This window comes from Pongo abelii, chromosome 16 (assembly GCF_028885655.2).
Source record: "Pongo abelii isolate AG06213 chromosome 16, NHGRI_mPonAbe1-v2.0_pri, whole genome shotgun sequence".
NCBI lineage: Eukaryota > Metazoa > Chordata > Mammalia > Primates > Hominidae > Pongo > Pongo abelii.
Window position 1 is genome coordinate 37,394,638 of NC_072001.2, and position 18,661 is coordinate 37,413,298.

The following is an 18,661-nucleotide window of genomic DNA, read 5'->3' on the forward strand; positions in this document are numbered from 1 at the left end:
GTGTATTTAATGCCACAGAATCATACACTTACAAGTATTTCAGATGGTAAATTTCATCTTATGTGTATTTACCACAATTTTTAAAAACTAAGAAAATTAAGATATTCTTGATGTCAGATGCCAGGAGAGCGGTGTCAGGCATCTCACCAGCCGATTCTCCCAGAATTTTTCCTCCATCGGGTAACCACGAGCCTGGGGTATCCCAAAGAGAAGCCTCAGTGTAACATCGACAATCTCAGTGGAGTGGCTTCATCAGGGAGTGATAGGGGCATGACTTACTACTGGAGGACAAGGCAGGAGGCAGGGAAGATGGCCTGGGGAAGATGGCAGGGAAGCCTGCTTTGAACTGTAAGGAGCATGCAGAACCTCTTATCCAGACCCGGAAGGCTGCCCTGTTGACAGCACAAGCAGCTCAGGGCCAGCGGCGCAGGAAAACCCCAGGGTCCAGCCAGGTCACGGGCACAGGCCTGCACTCACGGGGCACTGCAGTGAGGATGGAGGGGTCACTGCAAATGTGTAAGAGGATATTTTCACCAATAGTAAAATTTTTAACAGATTTTAGAAATGAAAGGATTCCCCCTGCATACGTCAAGAACCTGAGTTTCTTTCTGAAACTTGGGTGGGCCCCTTTAGAGTTGCTTCAAATAGAAAACACACCATCGGTGGCCACTCCCCTGAGGAAAGGCAGACTTTATGGCTGAAAGCGTCACCCGAGCGCTCCCGGTTTGCAGCATCACACGGAGTGGCTCAGGTGCCCATTCATTTTAAAAGTCAGCCTGGGGAGAGCACCCACAGATTCGGAGTCATATCTCTGATGGGACACAAACTCTACCCTTTCCAAGCATTGATGATCCTGAGGTTGATCAATCCTGAGCATTGATGTCTGTGAAAACAAATCACTTAGGTGCAGAGACACCACAATGACCATCCCGCCGGGGGCTCCCGCCTGATTCCTTCCTCATCCTGGTCAACATCCCTGGCCAACAGGGCAGCCCATGGACAGCTGCTCTGCCTGGCTCCTGCTGAAAGCCAACAGCACAACAACTCTGCCCTCAATACAAAAGCCACATGGGCCCTCGAGATCGGACTGGGGTGCCCCCTTTGCCCCCACTTCCTTGGGCTGTGGCTGGCCTGTCTGACATTTGCCCTGGGAGATGAGCCAGGGTCCGCCCAGGCCACCACGGGGGCAGAGACGTGAAGCAGGCTTCAGCTACTAATTTTCCATTAAACGAGAAGAAAATCGGCTATTGTGAGAAGAGTCACATGAAGGTACCTAAAAGTTGTCACAGTCCACTCATTCGAAATAAAACCCATCCCATTAGGAACATTGTCATTGCAGCCCGTCTCCAGCACTCTGCTCTGTATAAAAGACTGACTGTGGCAAGATAAGGGTTTACAATTGAAAATCAAAGAGCCATTCCTCAGTGATACCCAGGAAATGAGGCACACGGGCAAATATTAAACCCACCCACACCAAGAATCCTAAAAGTTACCGTACAGATTGCTCGTTTTCAAGCAATACACAATGATACAAGTAAGTCCTCAATAAGGCTGCATGGGTTGAGGCACTGGACTTCTAACAATGCCATCACTCAGCTCAGGGGTCCATGACAAAGCTAACCCCACTGAGATGAAAAGCCACTTACCCCTTTTCATCACTTGCAATACAAATTTCAGAACCCATCCCAAACTGGAAGGAAGGATACAACAGAAACTGAACTCATGCCCAGCTAACCTGGAAAGTATATCCTCCTCAGATAATACAGACCCACCAATTCCTGGGTATCAGACGTCACACAACCTCTTCTCCCACCAGGGCTGGGGACCCTCAGGAAAGTCAGGTGTCCCTGAGAAACACCCGGCAACATGCAGAACCACAGGGACAGGAGGCAAGGTTCCAGACAAATACACCCAGTAGACAGTTAAAGATTTCAGAGCTGGAGAGAGCTTAGGACACCCCGATCCTCAGACTGCAGACAGCAGGTGGACACCACTGAGCTGGCGACAGCCCCAAAAGAGGTCAGCTTGACTGTGACGAGGGGACGTCTTGATTAGCTGCCCAGTGCTCTGTGACATCACCCCACCCCGCCTCCTGTAGCGGTGTTCTATCTACATGAAATTAACCTCAGGTATAAAAAATATTCATGGTTCATTTGCAAACAGGCAGCTCTGAGCAGCACATTCAGAGGTTGCCAACTTCGGGAGGCAGAGGAGTTCGAGATCAGCCTGGGCAACATGGTGAAACCCCATCTCTAGGAAAAATTTATAAGTCAGCTAGATATGGAGGCACGTGCCTGTGATCCCAGCTACTCTGGAGGCTGAGGTGGGAGGATCACTTGAGCTCAAGTGTTCAAGGCTGCAGTGAGCCAAGATCACACCACCGCACTCCAGTCTGAGCAACATAGCGAGATCCTGTCTCAAAAAGAAAAGAGGTTGCCCAATTAATCCAGTACACACTTCTTGAATCCCGTAGTAAATTTTCTCTTTATAGCCAATTCCCAAAGTCAAGTATATTGACTCATAAAAATACCTTCTGGGAAGCATGTGACTGATTTCCAGCTGAGAGGCCCTGCCACTGGAAGGTTAAGTTCATAGGCCCTGGAGTCAGAAGGGCGTTGGAATCTCCCCTCTGCCACGCCTACTACTTGGCCTTCTGTACGCTCTCTCGCTCACGCGCGCTCTCTCTCTCTCGCTCGCGCGCTCTCTCTCTCTCTCTCGCGCGCGCTCTCTCTCTCTGTCTCGCTCGCGCGCTCTCTCTCTCTGTCTCGCTCGCGCGCTCTCTCTCTCTCGCTCGCGCGCTCTCTCTCTCTCGCTCGCGCGCTCTCTCTCTCGCTCGCGCGCTCTCTCTCTCGCTCGCGCGCTCTCTCTCTCGCTCACGCGCGCTCTCTCTCTCGCTCACGCGCTCTCTCTCTCGCTCGCGCGCTCTCGCTCTCTCTCTCGCTCGCGCGCTCTCTCTCGCTCGCTCGCGCGCTCTCTCTCGCTCGCTCGCGCGCTCTCTCTCTCTCGCTCGCGCGCTCTCTCTCTCGCTCGCGCGCGCTCTCTCTCTCGCACGCGCGCTCTCTCTCTCTCGCTCACGCGCGCTCTCTCTCTCGCTCACGCGCGCTCTCTCTCTCTCGCTCACGCGCTCTCTCTCTCTCGCTCACGCGCTCTCTCTCTCGCTCACGCGCTCTCTCTCTCTCTCGCTCACGCGCTCTCTCTCTCTCTCGCTCACGCGCTCTCTCTCTCTCTCGCTCACGCGCTCTCTCTCTCGCTCACGCGCTCTCTCTCTCGCTCACGCTGTCTCTCGCTCACGCTCTCTCTCGCTCATGCGCTCTCTCTCTCGCTCACGCGCTCTCTCTCTCTCTCGCTCTCGCTCTCTCTCTCGCTCTCTCTCGCTCACGCGCTCTCTCTCGCTCTCGCTCTCTCTCTCTCTCTCTCGCTCTCGCACTCTCTCTCTCTCTCGCTCACGCGCGCTCTCTCTCTCTCGCTCACGCGCTCTCTCTCTCTCTCGCTCACGCGCGCTCTCTCTCTCTCACTCTCGCTCTCGCTCTCTCATGCTGATTCTGCAGGCATTCTACAGGCTTCCCATGTCCCAGGAGCCAGCTCTGTCCAGTGCTCTTCCTGCTCCTGCTCCTGGCCAACCCTCCAACCAAGGTGTCTAGGAGCCACAGGGAAGAGCAGGTTCTCTTGCTAGTTGCTCTTCCACTAGGCTGTGACATGCTGGCCGAGCTCCACCTCCACCGGCTCTGAAGACAGCACAGACAACTGTTCCACCTTTTCCACTTCCACTGAGCAGAGGAACTGTGCCTGAATGAAGCCAGAAATGGGGCATTTTGGGACCGCAACAGAGAATGGATGCCTAGCAGATGGGATGACGACAAACTAACAAACACCCAGGCCTTGAACCCACACCTCCCGGTAGGCTCCCTCTCCTCTCCCTCTCCCCTCCATCACACTTCGGACCTTCCTGGGCCTGGACCACCTTCCTGGAAAGCTGACCACCCCCCATGCCTCTGGGCGCCACCCCCCCGCCCTACCACCACAGGGCAACATGGGGCCACATCACGCCACCCTACAGCTCCTGTTGGAAGAGGCTGAATTCCTGGCAACACCCACCCATCAGTCCCAAGTCCCCAAGCATCAGTACCTTCATGCAAAAGGCACTAGGTTGGCTGGTTTATCTCGTAAGATGAGAAAATGATGCCCATCACCACAAACACATTGTTAGCTGGTATCGATAGCTGTTAACTCCCTAAACAAAGCCTCTAGATGAAAATGATGGAAAATAGTGTAAAAAGTCTATGATGTGCAAAATAATAGAATCTAACCTAGCAGTAGCCACTCCCTACCACTTGTCACAAGGAAGCACAAGGAACTCACAGCAACCGGCAGCTCCTGCAGGGTGGACACTCCAAGGTCAAGGCTAGAACATAAATGACAGGGAACAATTGAGGATGACCCTGAGCTTCACAGATTCCAGGGCCTCCCCTGGGGCCATGGGTCCCAGTGGAAATTTGGTGGCACGGGCAGCATCTCCTGGCACAGTTGGGGGGGGGCTTCCCTCAACCAGTTTGGTCCACCTCCATGGACCCTTTGGCCATTTAGTCACACATGCTGGCCCCGCCACCTGCTTTGAGAACCAGGGCTGTACCCTACTCTCTTCTCCCTACCCCCTCATCTGCCTGTGCACCCAGGGGGCCACCACCACTGCCTGGGGGTCCTCACCAGTTTGGAGGAAGGAGCAGAGGCTACCAGTGGCTGCCATGGGTCCCAGACATTGCCACCACCACAGCCACCGATAGCACCTGAGGAGACCCTCTGAGCCTCCTGCCTGAGGCCAAGCAGCAGAGAAAGCCACATCCTCTAAGGCCCCCATGGGTGAGCACCCATGTGACAGCCCCCGCCAGACCACTGCCCTTGCCTGGAGAAACCACTCCCCAAGACCCCTCTCCTCCAGCTTGCCCAGCCACACAGGGAAAAAAACTCACTTAAACTGTCCACTGGCCTGCTTCCACTCTGTGACACAGCGGCTGCCCTGGGGACTGCTGAGCTACAGGGACCACCAGTCAAAGAGCCAACCTACTGACCATGAAGCAGAAAGGCCCTCCTGAGGAGGGTCCCAGGGATCGCAGAGTGGACTAATATCAAACACCCCCCCCCAATGGACCCCATAACAAAAGGCATAAATAACAAAAAAGAAAGGTTCACAATGGCAAATGATTCTCCAATAAAAAAATACAAGAGGAAGAATAACAAACCATTTACATCAACAGAGAGACTAAAGCAAGCTGGGCAGGCAGTCCACAAATTAAAAAGGCAACAACTTTTCTACAGACCAGCCATGATCAGCTAGAAAACAAGGCAAGAGGAGGGGATGATCCCAGTGACAACAGCAGCAGAAGTGAGAGACCCACAAACATGCATGAATAAAGCAATGAAGCTCCAGTGATGGAGGCAAAGGACTTTTTAAATAAACCAAAATCGGGATGAGAAGAAAATACAAAAGCTGTCTCCTCTCCCCACCCCCAACCCCCACCATAAAACCCACAGAGCAACCTTAATCAAAATCCCAATCAGAATATGGGATGAATTTAGTTTATTCTAAAGTTTATCTAGCGGCTGGGTAGGGTGGCTCATGCCTGTAATCCCAGAACTTTGGGAGGCCAAGGCAAGAGGATCATTTAAGCTCAGGAGTTCAAGACCAGCCTGGGAAACTTGGAAAAACCCCACCTCTACAAAAAAACACAAAAATTAGCCAGGCGTGGTGGACCCCGCTACTTGGGAGGCTGAGGTGGGAGGATCACTTGAGACCAGGAAGTCAAGGCTGCAATGAGCCGTGTTTGCACTGCTGCAATCCAGCCTGGGTGACAAAGTAAGACAGTCTCAAAAAATAAATAAATTAAATTAAATAAAGCTTATCTATTCAAAGGAATATAGGAGAAAGGTTGGCGGAAAATGAAAAAAGAAGAGGAATGAAGAGGTAATGGCCCTTTAAGATAACTAAGTCTTACCAAAAGCCACAGTAATTTACACGGTAGATAGTGGCACAAGAATAAAGCAGTAAATTAGAATGGAGAATCCAGAAACACAGGAGAAACACTCAGAACACAGCAGCAACTTAACCCATGACAAACCTGCCAAAACAGAGAGGTCAAAGTGGCTGACTAGGAAATTAGGTTGGAATCCTATAAAAAAAAAAACAACTACATCCCCAAATCACACCATATCTAAAATACATTTTAGATCAAAGAAGAGATGTAAATGTAAAAAACTCGAGACTACCAAGTATTAGCAGAATATGCAGGAGGGTGGTTATATACATTAGGGTACATAAACCCATTCTCTAAGTAAGATACAAAATTCAGGAGTAATTAAAGCAAGCTTGATAGTTTCAACAATGTAAAAATTCCAAATTTTTACATTGCCAGAGATGTCTTTAAACAAATTCAAAGGACAAGTGGCATCTGAGAGAAAATATCTGCAATATATATAGAAAATGAGGAATAAACCTGTGTACCAAGAACACGTATAAATCAACAAGGAAAAGCTTCACAAATCAAGAGAAAAACAGGCAAGGATGAAAAAGAGAATTAGAAAGAGAAATTCAAATTAGTATTAAGCACAGGAGAAGCAGCTTGTTGTCATTCACAATTTTTACAAATACAAAATGAAATAAGCTATCACTTTACACCCACATGACTGAATGAAACATAAAGACTGATCATATCCAGAGAGTGTCGATGTCCAGAGAGTGTCGATGTCCAGAGAGTGTCAGTGGGGACACCGCTGCCCCACACACTAGCATCATTTAAAATGGTCACCACCTGTCAAGAGAGCAATTTGGCAATATCTGTTGACACTCTGAATGCCCAAACCATTCAGCCCCGCAAGTCCACTTCTAGGAATCTATGCTACGAAAACAACCCCACGCAGATGCAAGGGTTTAATGTACGAGACTCCACATGTCAGCATTCTCCATGAGTGCGAAAAACGGAACAACCCAAAAGTTCAGTAAGTAAACAGTCACATATTATGCAAGCGTCAGAATAACACTGCTTGCGCAAAGGACAAGGGACCATCTCTAAGACACACAGCTGGTGAGGGGATCGAACTGCAAATCTTATTTACAATAGGATCCCACTTTGTTGAAAAATACTTTCTAAATATGTATGTATTTAAAAGACAAGTAAAATATGTCCACAAACAGAAAAGAAAATGGGAGGAATTGCCACCAAACTGTGAACAATGATTATCTTTGTGGGCACTGAATAGGGCAGTGGTGAAGTTAGGGGGGAGCTTTCATTTTCTATTCTACATGATGCATTTCTGTAAAGTTCTAATCTTTATAATTAGTACATTTGAATTTCATAATCAGAAAAAAATATTTAAAGGATCTCAAGATCTATCATATGTTAGGCGCCAGCCCCGTTGATGGAGCCAGGGTCCTTCTCAACTCCAAATTCCACTGCCAGAAAAATGGCACCTTTCTTCTCCAGAGATACGAGATAATTGCGAGAAGGCAAAATTTTTTAAAACAGAGATATCAAGCCAAGTGCAGTGGCATATACCTGTAGTCCCAGCTACTCAGGAGACTGAGGCGGGAGGATTGCCTGAGCCCAGGAGTTCAAGTCCAGCCTACAGACAACATAGCAACACCTCCAGCTCAAAACGCAAAACAAAAACTACAGATGGCAGATCTATTTAATGATTAGCTCTGGTGGGGAGTGCTGCCCCTCAGACCTTGACCTACCCAGGCAGCCTCTAGTTGTTAAAGACTTCTCAGTATTGGAGAATAAAACAAAATAGACAAGCACTTTGAAATTCACCAGAAGTTAGGCCGGGCACGGTGGCTCACGCCTGTAATCGCAGCACTTTGGGAGGCTGAAGCAGGTGGATCATGAGATCATTAGATCAAGACCATCCGGGCTAACACGGTGAAACCCCGTCTCTACTAAAAATACAAAAGTTAGCCAGGAGTGGTGGTGGGCGCCTGTAGTCCCAGCTACTCGGGAGGCTGAGGAAGGAGAATGGCGTGAACCCAGGAGGTGGAGCTTACAGTAAGCCGAGATTGTGCCAGTGCAATCCAGCCTGGGTGACAGAGTGAGACTCCGTCTCAAAAAAAAAAAAAAAAAAAAAATTCACCAGAAGTTCCCGAGGAATTTGCTTCCACACATAGAAAATAATCGAGTCCGTTTTTCTGAAAACTTGCTTTAAAGTCCAATTGTGGGGAACTGATGTAGATGGTTCCATTTTAACTTCTTCAGCCAGAGGAAATCTAAAAATTCTTCCTTCCGGCTCAACAGAGCAAATCCACCTACTGCTCTGCAAAAGGAGGACAAAGATCCTCCTGGGGCTGCAGAATTCAGCAGCTTTTCCTTGGATTCCTAGGACAACCAACAGCTGCAGGACACTAGGCCAAGCTTCAAAAGGCAGCCTGCCAGCCATCGGACTCCCAGGCACCTGTGGAGTCCTAGGTGGTTGAGGAACTCGGGGAGGGCTTGGTTTCAACCTATTTGCCAAATCACCAGCAAAACAAGACATGTTCAAAAGAAACAACTGCACATAAATAAGCCAGGGCTCTACTCCCCAGCCCATCAGGTCAGCGGCCCAGCCCCTTAGTGTGCTGGTGAGCAGGACAATCAGAAAAGGCCTCTCTTCCTGGAATAACTAACAGTCTCTCACCATCCCCACTCCCACTGCCTGGTGTGTCATGGGAAGTCTCTGAAATTCAGGTTTGGGAAATCAGTTGACATGAACTACAGCATAATATTGGATGTCTGATTAAAATCATCAAGATGATACAAAGGTCTAATCGCAGAGGTGCTCTCCATCCCCAACCCCCACATCAAATAGAGCTTTCTCTCCTTCAAATCAGACTTTTTTTTTTTGAGAAGTTCTCGCTCTGTCACCCAGGGGAGGGCAGTGGCACCCTCACAACTCACTGCAGCCTCAACCTCCCGGGCTTAAGCGATCCTCCCACCTCAGCCTCCTAAGTAGCTAGGACCACACCCGTAAGCCACAATATCTGGCTAATTTTTCTATTTTTTTTTGTAGAGGTGAGGTCTCCCTGTGTTGCCCAGGCTGATCTCAAACTCCTGGGCTTAAGCAATCCTCCGTCCTCAGCCTCACAAAGTGCTGGGATTACAGCATGAACCACCGTGCCCAGCCTTCAAATCAGATTTCTAAGGAGCCTAACAAGCAGCAGGCCTTTCCAGTTACGGCACATGGAAGTAACAAAGGCAGCCTCAGCCAGCATCCAGCACAGTCCCAGCAGACAGAGATAATGAAGCGGACATGGGCCTCACGGGAGGGAATACTGTCCCCGACCTCCACACCATGCTAGTGAGAAAAACAGATTGACTGCAGCTCCAAAACATACAGCAACTTACCCATGAAACAGGGACCTCTGATGCTTCACATTATCAGGTAAGAAATGTTTCTTGCCCAGCAGCCCCCAGAGGATGAACAGCTCCCTCCACCTGAAAGGGGAGGACGGCTCAAGCTGCAGGCGCCCTGGCCTATCGAGGCCATGGACAGGAGGCACCCGAATGTCTCCCCAGACCCCACCCTGCTGCAGAGGCCTCTGCAGCCCATCACCCTGCATCGCTGCTGTTTCCGCTCCTTCTTGGAGAACAGGGGCAATTTAATCTAGAAATCCTACAAATCCTTGTAAAAAATAAAAAGGGTAAAATAAAATGTCCGCACTAGCAAGGCTGGGACTTGGCATCAGCTGCCACCTCCTATAGAATCCAGTGGGGAGTGGGCTCCAGAGCCTCCCCATGACGCTGGCGGTGCGTCGGCCGGACACCTGCCCCCGCCACCCTCCTGCATCCTCACTGCACCCCTCCCCACCCCATGTCACATCTTCTGCTCATACCTCCCCACGCCCTCCCCTCGCCTCTGGATGCACCCCTCAACACGCCCCTGACCGCGTCTTCCTCCCATGCTCTGAACTGTCCACTAGGGAAGCCAGCTGCAGAAATCACTCTCCTAGAATTCAGTTGGTAAAATATGTGTTGTTATTGGCCCACCTACTTTGCTCCCAACCCACAGCAAGGGCTCTCCAGGGCTACCAAGCCCCTAATGGTCAGAAACTGCCCCCCAACCCCCATCTCCAGCTCTGACCTACACAAACTACATAATCCTGCTGCCAAAAACTTGGCCCTCCCTATGCCCAGGGTGCCCCACTCCAGGCTGGCCCTTCTGCCTAGAGTACTCTTTTGGCCTGGGCTCTGAAGGGGCAAACCCACCCACTCTTCTAGGATGGGGTCCATGATCCACCCCAACCTACCGTGGGGCTCTCACATCTTCCAGACTGTGCCTCTCTAGGATGGCCTTGCACCCAGAGCCAGAATGGGGCTCTGATGCCATTGCACATTCTCCAGCAACCCCCTCCATGCCCTCCCTCCTGATCCCACCCAGCTCTAAACTGGGAATAAGAAAGCTGGAATATAGTAGCTGCTCAGAAAATACCTACTGAGTACACGGGGGGATAGATGGACACAGCTCCAGGCAAAGGGACTCAGGGGTAAGAAAAGTGAAGGGTACCTGCTCCCGGTTCTACCATTGCAGAGTCCCTGAGTGTCAAAGGACTGAGAGGTGAATGACGGGCAAGGTGAGACCTACCATGTTATGTCCCGCACTCCTTTGTTTCCACTATTAGATTAAGCCACCCTATGTGACGGATAAAAGGAGCAACACATACAAGGAGTTAGGCCGGGGTTGCCAAAGTGAGTCCACGGGTCCCCCACGGCAGCTCCCCAAACGAAGTCAAGACAAGTTGGAGGTGAGGCTGCCTCTGGGTGTATCAAATCATCTGAAGTAGCACCAGTCCTCAGTGCTGATTAAGCACAGGCACGCCTGTGATCAAGAAGAAAACCATTACTTAATAAAATGCAATTAATTTAGAAGCTGAAAACTGCGAAAGCCCAAGGGAAAGACACAATCAGGAGTTCTTGGTCTGGAGGGGCTTCTGCTCTCAAAGCTTCCAACCCAAGACAGCACAAAGACGTCTTCCCCAACAACCGCATATCCAACCTGCAAAACGATGACACGCTCCTCTCCAGGTGCCTGAACCTTAGGACTCAAAGGGTAGAGAAAGTTCACAGGCAGAATCTTCACAATACATGCACAAAAGAAAGGCACTTCTAGTAGGAGCTGTGGGTCAGGAAAACCTTGACTTCACCCAATGCCATTCCCAAGACAATCAGCCATCAATGTGACCCACTCAGTCCTGCCTCAGGGGCTCAGAATCTAGCAGTCAGGCCAGGTGAGAAATGCAGGGACCTGTGGCCAAAATCGGCCTATTCATCACTCAGCTGACAGCTTTCACGCGTACTAGCCAGAATCAGTTAGAGGCTGGAGGTAGTGCCAGGTGTCTGAAACCCAGCAGGCAAGTTGGTAAAACACTCACACACCCTAACCCTGGTGACTGCACTGACTGAGTGCTTTACTGTAGCAGAACAGTTGCACACATCTCATCTCCTCCATCCACAGTAACTCAGTGGCTGGTGAGGAATGGGACACAGATCTCCACATGCCCTTCTTGGGATGAGTCAAGACAAACTCTGAGCAGTGATGCTATACAGCTGGCTCACGCATGGAGGCAGAGCCTGGCTTCCCAGAGCTTCCAGTTCCTAACACATGCCTGGCCCCACTGCACCACACCAGTGACAGCTGCCACCAGCTCTGGATAATCCAGACAGATGCTAGAGCACGTGGCTCACTTATTACACCAAAAGACTGAGAAACAGAAACTGTGTTTTATTTGCACAATGCACACACTTGCTTCCAGAGAGATCTGAGAAATCCATCATCCCTAAATGCATGCGGTTACTCAACTAGTGGCTTTACTATCTTTGAAACAATGGATTTTTCCAAGACAGTTGATAATCAAACCAACTGCGGGAAACCATAAGCGATACTTGTTTATTAAATTAACAATGCATACAACAGTTCAGAGGAATTCATATTTAGAGCTGCCTTGCTGGAGAATCAATTCCAGGAATGCCAAACCAACCAAATGAAAAAAATTATATATCTCACACATACACACTCATGCGTCACTTAACGACAGGGATGTATTCTGATAAATTTATCATTAGGCAATTTCATCATTGTGAGAACATCATAGAGCATACATTATACAAACCTACTACAACACACCTAGGTTATAGGGTATAGCCTATTGCTCCTAGGCTGCAAACCTAGGTAGCATGTTACTGTGCTGAATGTGTGTATCTAAACATAGAAAAGGCACAAAGTAAAAATATGCTATAAAAGATAAAACATGGTGCCCCTGTCTAGGGCACTTTCCATGAATGGACCTTCCATGAATGGAAGTTGCTCGGGTGAGTCAGTCTGTACACTAGTGCAGACTTCATAAACATTGTACACTTAGGCTACATTTTTTTTTTAAATAAAGTAACTGCACTACAACTTTACAACAATGTCACTAGGCAATAGGAATTTTTGAGCCCCATGATATTTTTATGGGACCTCTGTCATATACGCTATCATTAACCAAAACAATGTCATGTGACGCATGACAGTACATATATATCTCAACTGAAAATCCTAAATGTCAATAGTGTTCTCCGACTCACTATTTACTAATAAGAGTTTCCTCAGAACTGTCTTTGCCTGAGAGTTTCAGAACCAAGCGTCTCTCTGCACAGTTGATTCTAGGGACAAGAAGTGCTAAGAATCCATGTTGGCTTCAAGTGCAAAATGGAAAACACCTTAGTGTCCCACCAACCATGTCAGCCATCTTCCTGGAGGGCAAGCTCCCACACCCTTTCCCCATCGCTGTCAAGGGCTCACGTCATCTGTGGCATTTCCATGACTCTCCGATGCTAGCCATCAGTCTCTCAGCACGTGTTGAAAATTAGCCCCTGTACATGCCCACCAGCAGTCATAAGTCCTAGTCATGCCCACCCCGTTAAAAACAAATCTGATACAAAATGGGCCCCAGCAGGAGACAGGGAGAAAACACGAGCCTCACACTCTCTCCAGCTCAGGCTCAAAGGCCAGCACTGCCCTGTCACAGCAGAGTGCTCCTAGGCAACCCACAGCTCAGCTACCTGTCCCCAGCCTCCTCGTTGCGAAGTTAAGACAAGACCTGCCTTCTGGATTTGTCGGGAAATTATTTAAAATGACAAACAAGGAGGGATGGAACTCAACACAGAACTGCCCAATGATGTGTGTTTCATTCCAGTGGTTTCGCCATCAAAACCATCTTTAAATGTTGGAATGTTTCCGTTTCCAGAAAACTAGAGATGAAAATATTTTCACAGTCACTCAACGCAGGTATCTCAACCACGTATTTTTTCTCTTAATTTTGATCCTTGAAACACAAAACAACAGATGCATCACCTTACATTAAAACAGCCCTTTAGACTTTATGACATGCCTCCTCTGCATTCTCTCGCTAGGCCGTAGCTGTAACTCACAAACCTGATCCTTAAAACTCCCAGGACAATAAGAGAAGCCGCACCATGGAGCCCTTGCTGTCATAAAATATCTCCCATCAGTTCAATATCACATCTCATCTGTGCCCCAAAACAACCACAGGCAAGAGGCCTCATGCGCGTATTGCAGATGCTGAGAAAGACTCTCGAGCCAGATGACCGGTCCTGGGCCCCAGGGATTAGTGGCAGGGCCAGGCTGGAACTGAGCTCTTGTTACTCCAAATCCCATCCTCTTTTCCGACCTCCCAGTCCCTTTCTCACAAAACCAAAGCATCTTCTCCAACCAGGACACAGGCAGGAGACAGTCAGGCAGGAGGAGGCTTCTGGAAGGGAAAGCAGAGTGGCTGAGAGCCCTGGGACAGAGTCTGACATTAGGTACAAGACAAGTTTGGAAAGATCCAGATGGAGCGAGAAGGGAATCTGGGTGTGGGGGTGCCTCCTTCCAAAGTGCATCCACATCCGAGGTGACTGCAGGGAGACGCAGCGCTGACTTTGGCAACAGGGACCACCTGGATACAGAGAACCCAAATAACTGAAAATCCAAAAAGGAATCTCAGTGCAGAATAAGAAAGCTCGTTCTTTGGGCTGGTTACCTTCCCAAACACATTCTCCTCTAGCCTATGTGAAACTGACATTGCACTGTACAACTCCGCAGCTCTTTCCTGACTGCCCACTGAGTGACGGTCTGTGCTACATTCTAGGAGGATCCAAAGGTGAACACAGCTGGTTCCAGCTCTGGGACTCGGGAAAAGGAGGCACAGGGAGCAGGACATGTGCTGCAAGGACACTAATGCTCCCGTGCTTCATTCACTCGCTCATCCAACAACAGCGCTAAGGCTCTACCGTGTGCCAGGCACTTTTCTAGCTACTGGGGATCCAGAGGTGAACAAAGTCTTTTACATTTGAGTGGTAAGAGACTGACAATAAACAAACAAGTATAGAAATAACACACCGAATGTTGAGTACTGAGGAGAAACACAAAGCAAGGTTAACAAGAGAAGGGGAAGTAACGCTAATTTATGTAGGGCTGTCAGGGAGCCGGCAATAAGTGAGGGGCCGGCCAGGTGGGCATCTGGGGGTGGCTGATGCCAAGGGGGTGGGAATAGCATGTGCAAAGGCCTGGAGGCAAGAGTGGCCTGGCAAATCTGAGGACCAAGGGATAAGAGGGAAAGAGCCCACATTCAGTTAGGATCTCCGGGATGGACATGGGCCAAGATGACAGGTGGGGATGGGGTGGGGACAACCCAGGGCAGATCTGGGCAATGAGCCTGTCTGCCTGGAGCCAGGACAGCCTGGAAGGGCCATTCTTGGGAGCGAGCGGCGGAACTTGAGAAAAATCAGGCCGAGAAATATGGATGTGGAGGGAGCAATGGAAAGCCACTGAAGGCCTGGGCAGTGGTGACACACCTGGCCTGGGCCAACTTGCAGACTCAGGGGTACCCCACAGCCCAACCTGGGAAACCTCACAGCCGGCACAGAAATCATAATGCACACAGCAATGGCACCCTACCAGTACGTAGGATTCCACAGAGAGAGCCTGGCTGCATGACCTTGAGGTCACCTAACTCCCGGGCCTCCCTTGTGTGTCTGGACAGGGAGAGAGGAGAGGATTGGCTTCAGAAGAGGCGAGAAAAGACAGTGCCCACGACAGCTGACTCAGCCTGTGCCAGCAGGCTGCTCTGAGACACGAGCTGGACCCAACCCAGGCGGTGGGCGGCAGGGGGGTGGGGAGGAACTCTGGGAAAGGAAGGAGCCAGAGAAACCTCCCAGTAGGCACTCAGGCCAACCACCATCCAAGGGAACAATGAGCACCTCCAGCCCCTGCTGAGCACACAGGCTGCCTCCTGGTGAGCAACCATCTCAAACTTGACCTACACTGCAGAGGCCTGTCTGGTCATCCGTGACTACCTTACACCCTACCTGTGCCTCCACATTCCCAGTCCTCACGGCCACCTGGCAAGGGTGAGGAACTGAGACTGCACGGAGGGCACACAGCCTGTGAGTGGTACAGCCAGGGCCGCCGCCCAGGCCCAGAGCTCTCTCCATTTCTCTAAGGACCAGGCTGCAAGGCAGGGCATGTGATCTCTGCCAAAGACATTCAAGCCACCCAGTGATGTGTGCAGGGTCTCGATCCCCACTGACCGCCAGTCCTCTCCTCCCCTGGACAGTAAAGGTTTCTCCAAGACTTCAGACCATGGTGTCAACTGAGGCCCACACCTGTTAAGTCACCGGGGCAGGTATGCGTGGCAGAGGACAGCAAGCAGTGCCGGCGAGGAGCTGAGGCCTGGAGGGGGGCCTCTTCAGCCAGGCTCAATCTCCACTCTCCCCACTCCAACAGCCCTCACCTTAGCCACCACGGCCCAATCCAAACAAAGCCCAGCCTGATGCCAACCTTACCATCAACTGTTTTTCCTCTGACTTCCTCAGTTTTGTCTGGGAAAAATCAAGGTGTCTTATCCCATCTCTAAGCTTCCAGGGGTGTGATCAGTGTCTTTTACAATTACCTTTTACTTTTATCCAGCATTTGTTAGCTCCGTTGGCAAACTGGATATTTACGCAGCTCCATTTCACAATCCATCCCCACCAATTATTCCTGTGAAACTAACATTTTGATTTTTTTTTTTTAAAGGTTAGAGCTACTTAAGAAGGTTATGTAAACAACTAGCAGGCCACACCTTGGGTCTGGGGTATCAGAGAAAACATGCAAGGTGGAAGAGAATGAGGAGCTGATGGTCACCAGCTTTACCTCCTTCCAGCACACACTCCTGCTCACACACACTCACACCCCGTGGGACTCAGCCTGCAGCTTCTCCCAGCCCAAGAGCCACACAGTGGGGACGGGCACAGACCGCACTTCCTAACAAATGAGAGGGAAGACTTGGTGCCCCATTGCTACTGCCATCACCCAGTCCCAGCCCAGCCAGGGAGCCCACTCCAAGGGCCCCCCTGCCAGTACTGCTAGAGCCCACCGAGGGCTGCCGGCACACAGCTGCAAGCTCCAGCTTTATCTACTCATGCCCTGGACATTGCACGGAGCCCCAGCAGGTTCCACGTGTCCTTATCACCCCAGCCCTCCTGCCCCGCAGATCCTAAGCTCAGGAGACCCTCTCCAGCCCAGGCTGCCGGGGAAGGCAGCCCCCACGGTCACCCAGGAATCAGCACAGAGGGCAGGGCATCCTGGACTCCCCGGACTGGGAAACCCAGTTCCTGTCCCCCTGCGTAGTGGCCACACCTCTGGGAGGGGAGAAACCCCTGCCTCACCTCACTGGAGGGACCCTGACCCAGAGGCCTGAGAAAAAGCCACCTGTAGGCTCCTGGCAACTGCCAACCTGCACCTGAGGAAAACTTGTCCCACTTCAACCTGCAAAGCTCTCAGGTCATTATTTCTAAAACCACTGTCCTTTCTCAAAGAGGAAGAAAATAGAGAAAAAGCAAAAACAAAAACAGAAAGAGGCACAGGAGGTTGAAGACGCCAGAGGCAGTTTAGCCCAAAAACAAAGTGCCAGACGCAAGATGCCAAGTTTGGGGCGCTTCATCCACCGCATGCCCGTTTAGGAGCTGACTGCACTCAACCACAGATTTACCTCTGGTGCCTGCCACGTCGTATCTGAAGAGATCTGAAAAAATAAGCCTTCCTTCTGCCAGTAAATACTAAGACTAGCAGGCCCCTCTAAGGCTCTGGTCTCCACTGGGGTATGGCCGGACAGGCCCCTCAGCGGGCGTTCCCCGCACCCTCCCTCCGCGTCGGCCCCGGGGAAAGGAAGTTCGCCCCTCGCCTGGGACTACCAAGGCCCGCCGCCCGACCCATGGAGCCCTGCTTGGGGACTGGGGGCCTCAATGTTCTCCACCATCTGCGGCCAGATCTCCCTCCAGCAGCCTTGCCAGGGAGTGCCTGGCGTGGAGAAGGGGCCCTGCCGAGGGGCAGGTCCGCGCCGTGCCTCCAACCCGGCGCCTGCAGCCCAGGGGCAACAAAGTGTGGGGTTTTTAATTGAGAATTTTTTCCCTCTGGGCCTTATTATACAGGGAGAGGGAAGGGGAGAAGATCCGGGCTCGGGTTCTCCCCGGGAAGCGAACCCAGAGGCGACCCCAAACTCAGTAGTTGGCTGCCCGGCACGGGGACTTGATGCCGGCGCCAAGCGGGGCAGCGGAACGCACCAGCGGCCCCGCCAGCCCGGCGAGATCCGAGCGGGCGGCCCCGTCAGACACCGCCACTTGCCCACGCCGAGAGTGGCCCCTCGCCGCGGTGAGCCCCTCCCGGGATGCGAAAGCATCGCCTGGTCCCTGCCGCACCCGCCCGCCCGTCGTGGGAGGAGAATGGGCCGGTCCGAGAGGCGTAGGGCCGCCGGGCTGCACCCCTAGATCCCAGCGGCGGCCTCCCCGCAGCCCCGCCGAGTCCGGGGGGCAGGGCTCGGGAGCTCTTGGCCTGCAGCTTCCGCGCCGCCCCCCACGCGTCCGGGTCCCCGCGGCGCCGCGGGCGGCCCCAGGTTGCCGCCGCCAGCGAGTCAGGCAGCCAAGGTTCCCCAGCTTACCTGGCCAGGACGCGGGGCTTCCCCGGTCCGCCGCCGTCCTCGCCGCGCCGCCGTCCTCGCCCTGCCGCCGCCGGCTCCGTCCGGGAGGCTGAGCTCCTTGAGAACCCGCACCTAGCGACACACCACGACTGCTAATTAGCCCGGAAGCTGAATAGCGGCGGGTACGTACCGCAAACGGAGTATGGAAAGCAAGCAGGGCCGCCGCTACCTGGCGCACGCGCACTGAGCTGCGGCTGCCGAGCCCGGGCCCAGGTCCCTGCCGCTTTGCCTCACCCGCTCTTGGATCACTGGGGCCGGGAAACGCTTCCCGGCGACATCGCGCGCGGGGAAGAGAGGGAAGAAAAAGATGTGTCCGTGCCGGGCGTTCGCGAGGCCCTGCGCCCCCTGGCCCCGGCACTGGGACATCGGCAGGGCGGGCGGGTGCACCCAGGAACCGGGTCCAGCCGGGAGGATCTCCGGGACCGGGGCTGAAACCCAGACGCTGGACGGCTCAGCGCCCCGAACGTCCTGGGCCCTGGGGAGCACACAGATGCCCGAGGCACGTCCCGGCCTTGCTGGCTGGGGAGTTGCAGGGGTCTGGTCTCGCGGGTAAAGCCGGTGAACGCGAGGCTCCGCACCCTGCCCCGGCCGCGGCGCTGCGCCCTGCTCGCTCGGCCCCGCGCAGCTGTAAGCGGGGACCTTAGA

The 18,661-nt window shown here is 52.0% G+C and overlaps 1 protein-coding gene across 1 annotated transcript; it reads left to right on the forward strand.

Moving 5' to 3' along the window:
- The first annotated feature begins 323 nt into the window (after positions 1-323).
- LOC129050042 (uncharacterized) lies at positions 324-14,389 on the forward strand. Its single transcript, XM_054531319.1, has 4 exons — positions 324-488; positions 2,609-3,897; positions 9,034-9,405; positions 14,150-14,389. The coding sequence occupies exons 1-2, from the start codon at positions 324-326 to the stop codon at positions 3,671-3,673; spliced, it is 1,230 nt and encodes a 409-aa protein (XP_054387294.1). The 3' UTR covers positions 3,674-3,897; positions 9,034-9,405; positions 14,150-14,389.
- The last annotated feature ends 4,272 nt before the right edge of the window (positions 14,390-18,661 follow it).

Excerpts from the sequence above, each read along its gene's own strand:
- LOC129050042 (XM_054531319.1), top strand. The coding sequence starts at position 324 with ATGGCAGGGAAGCCTGCTTTGAACTGTAAGGAGCATGCAGAACCTCTT. Across the intron at positions 489-2,608 it reads TGCACTCACGGGGCACTGCA|AAGGGCGTTGGAATCTCCCC; the intron begins GTGAGGATGGAG and ends CCCTGGAGTCAG.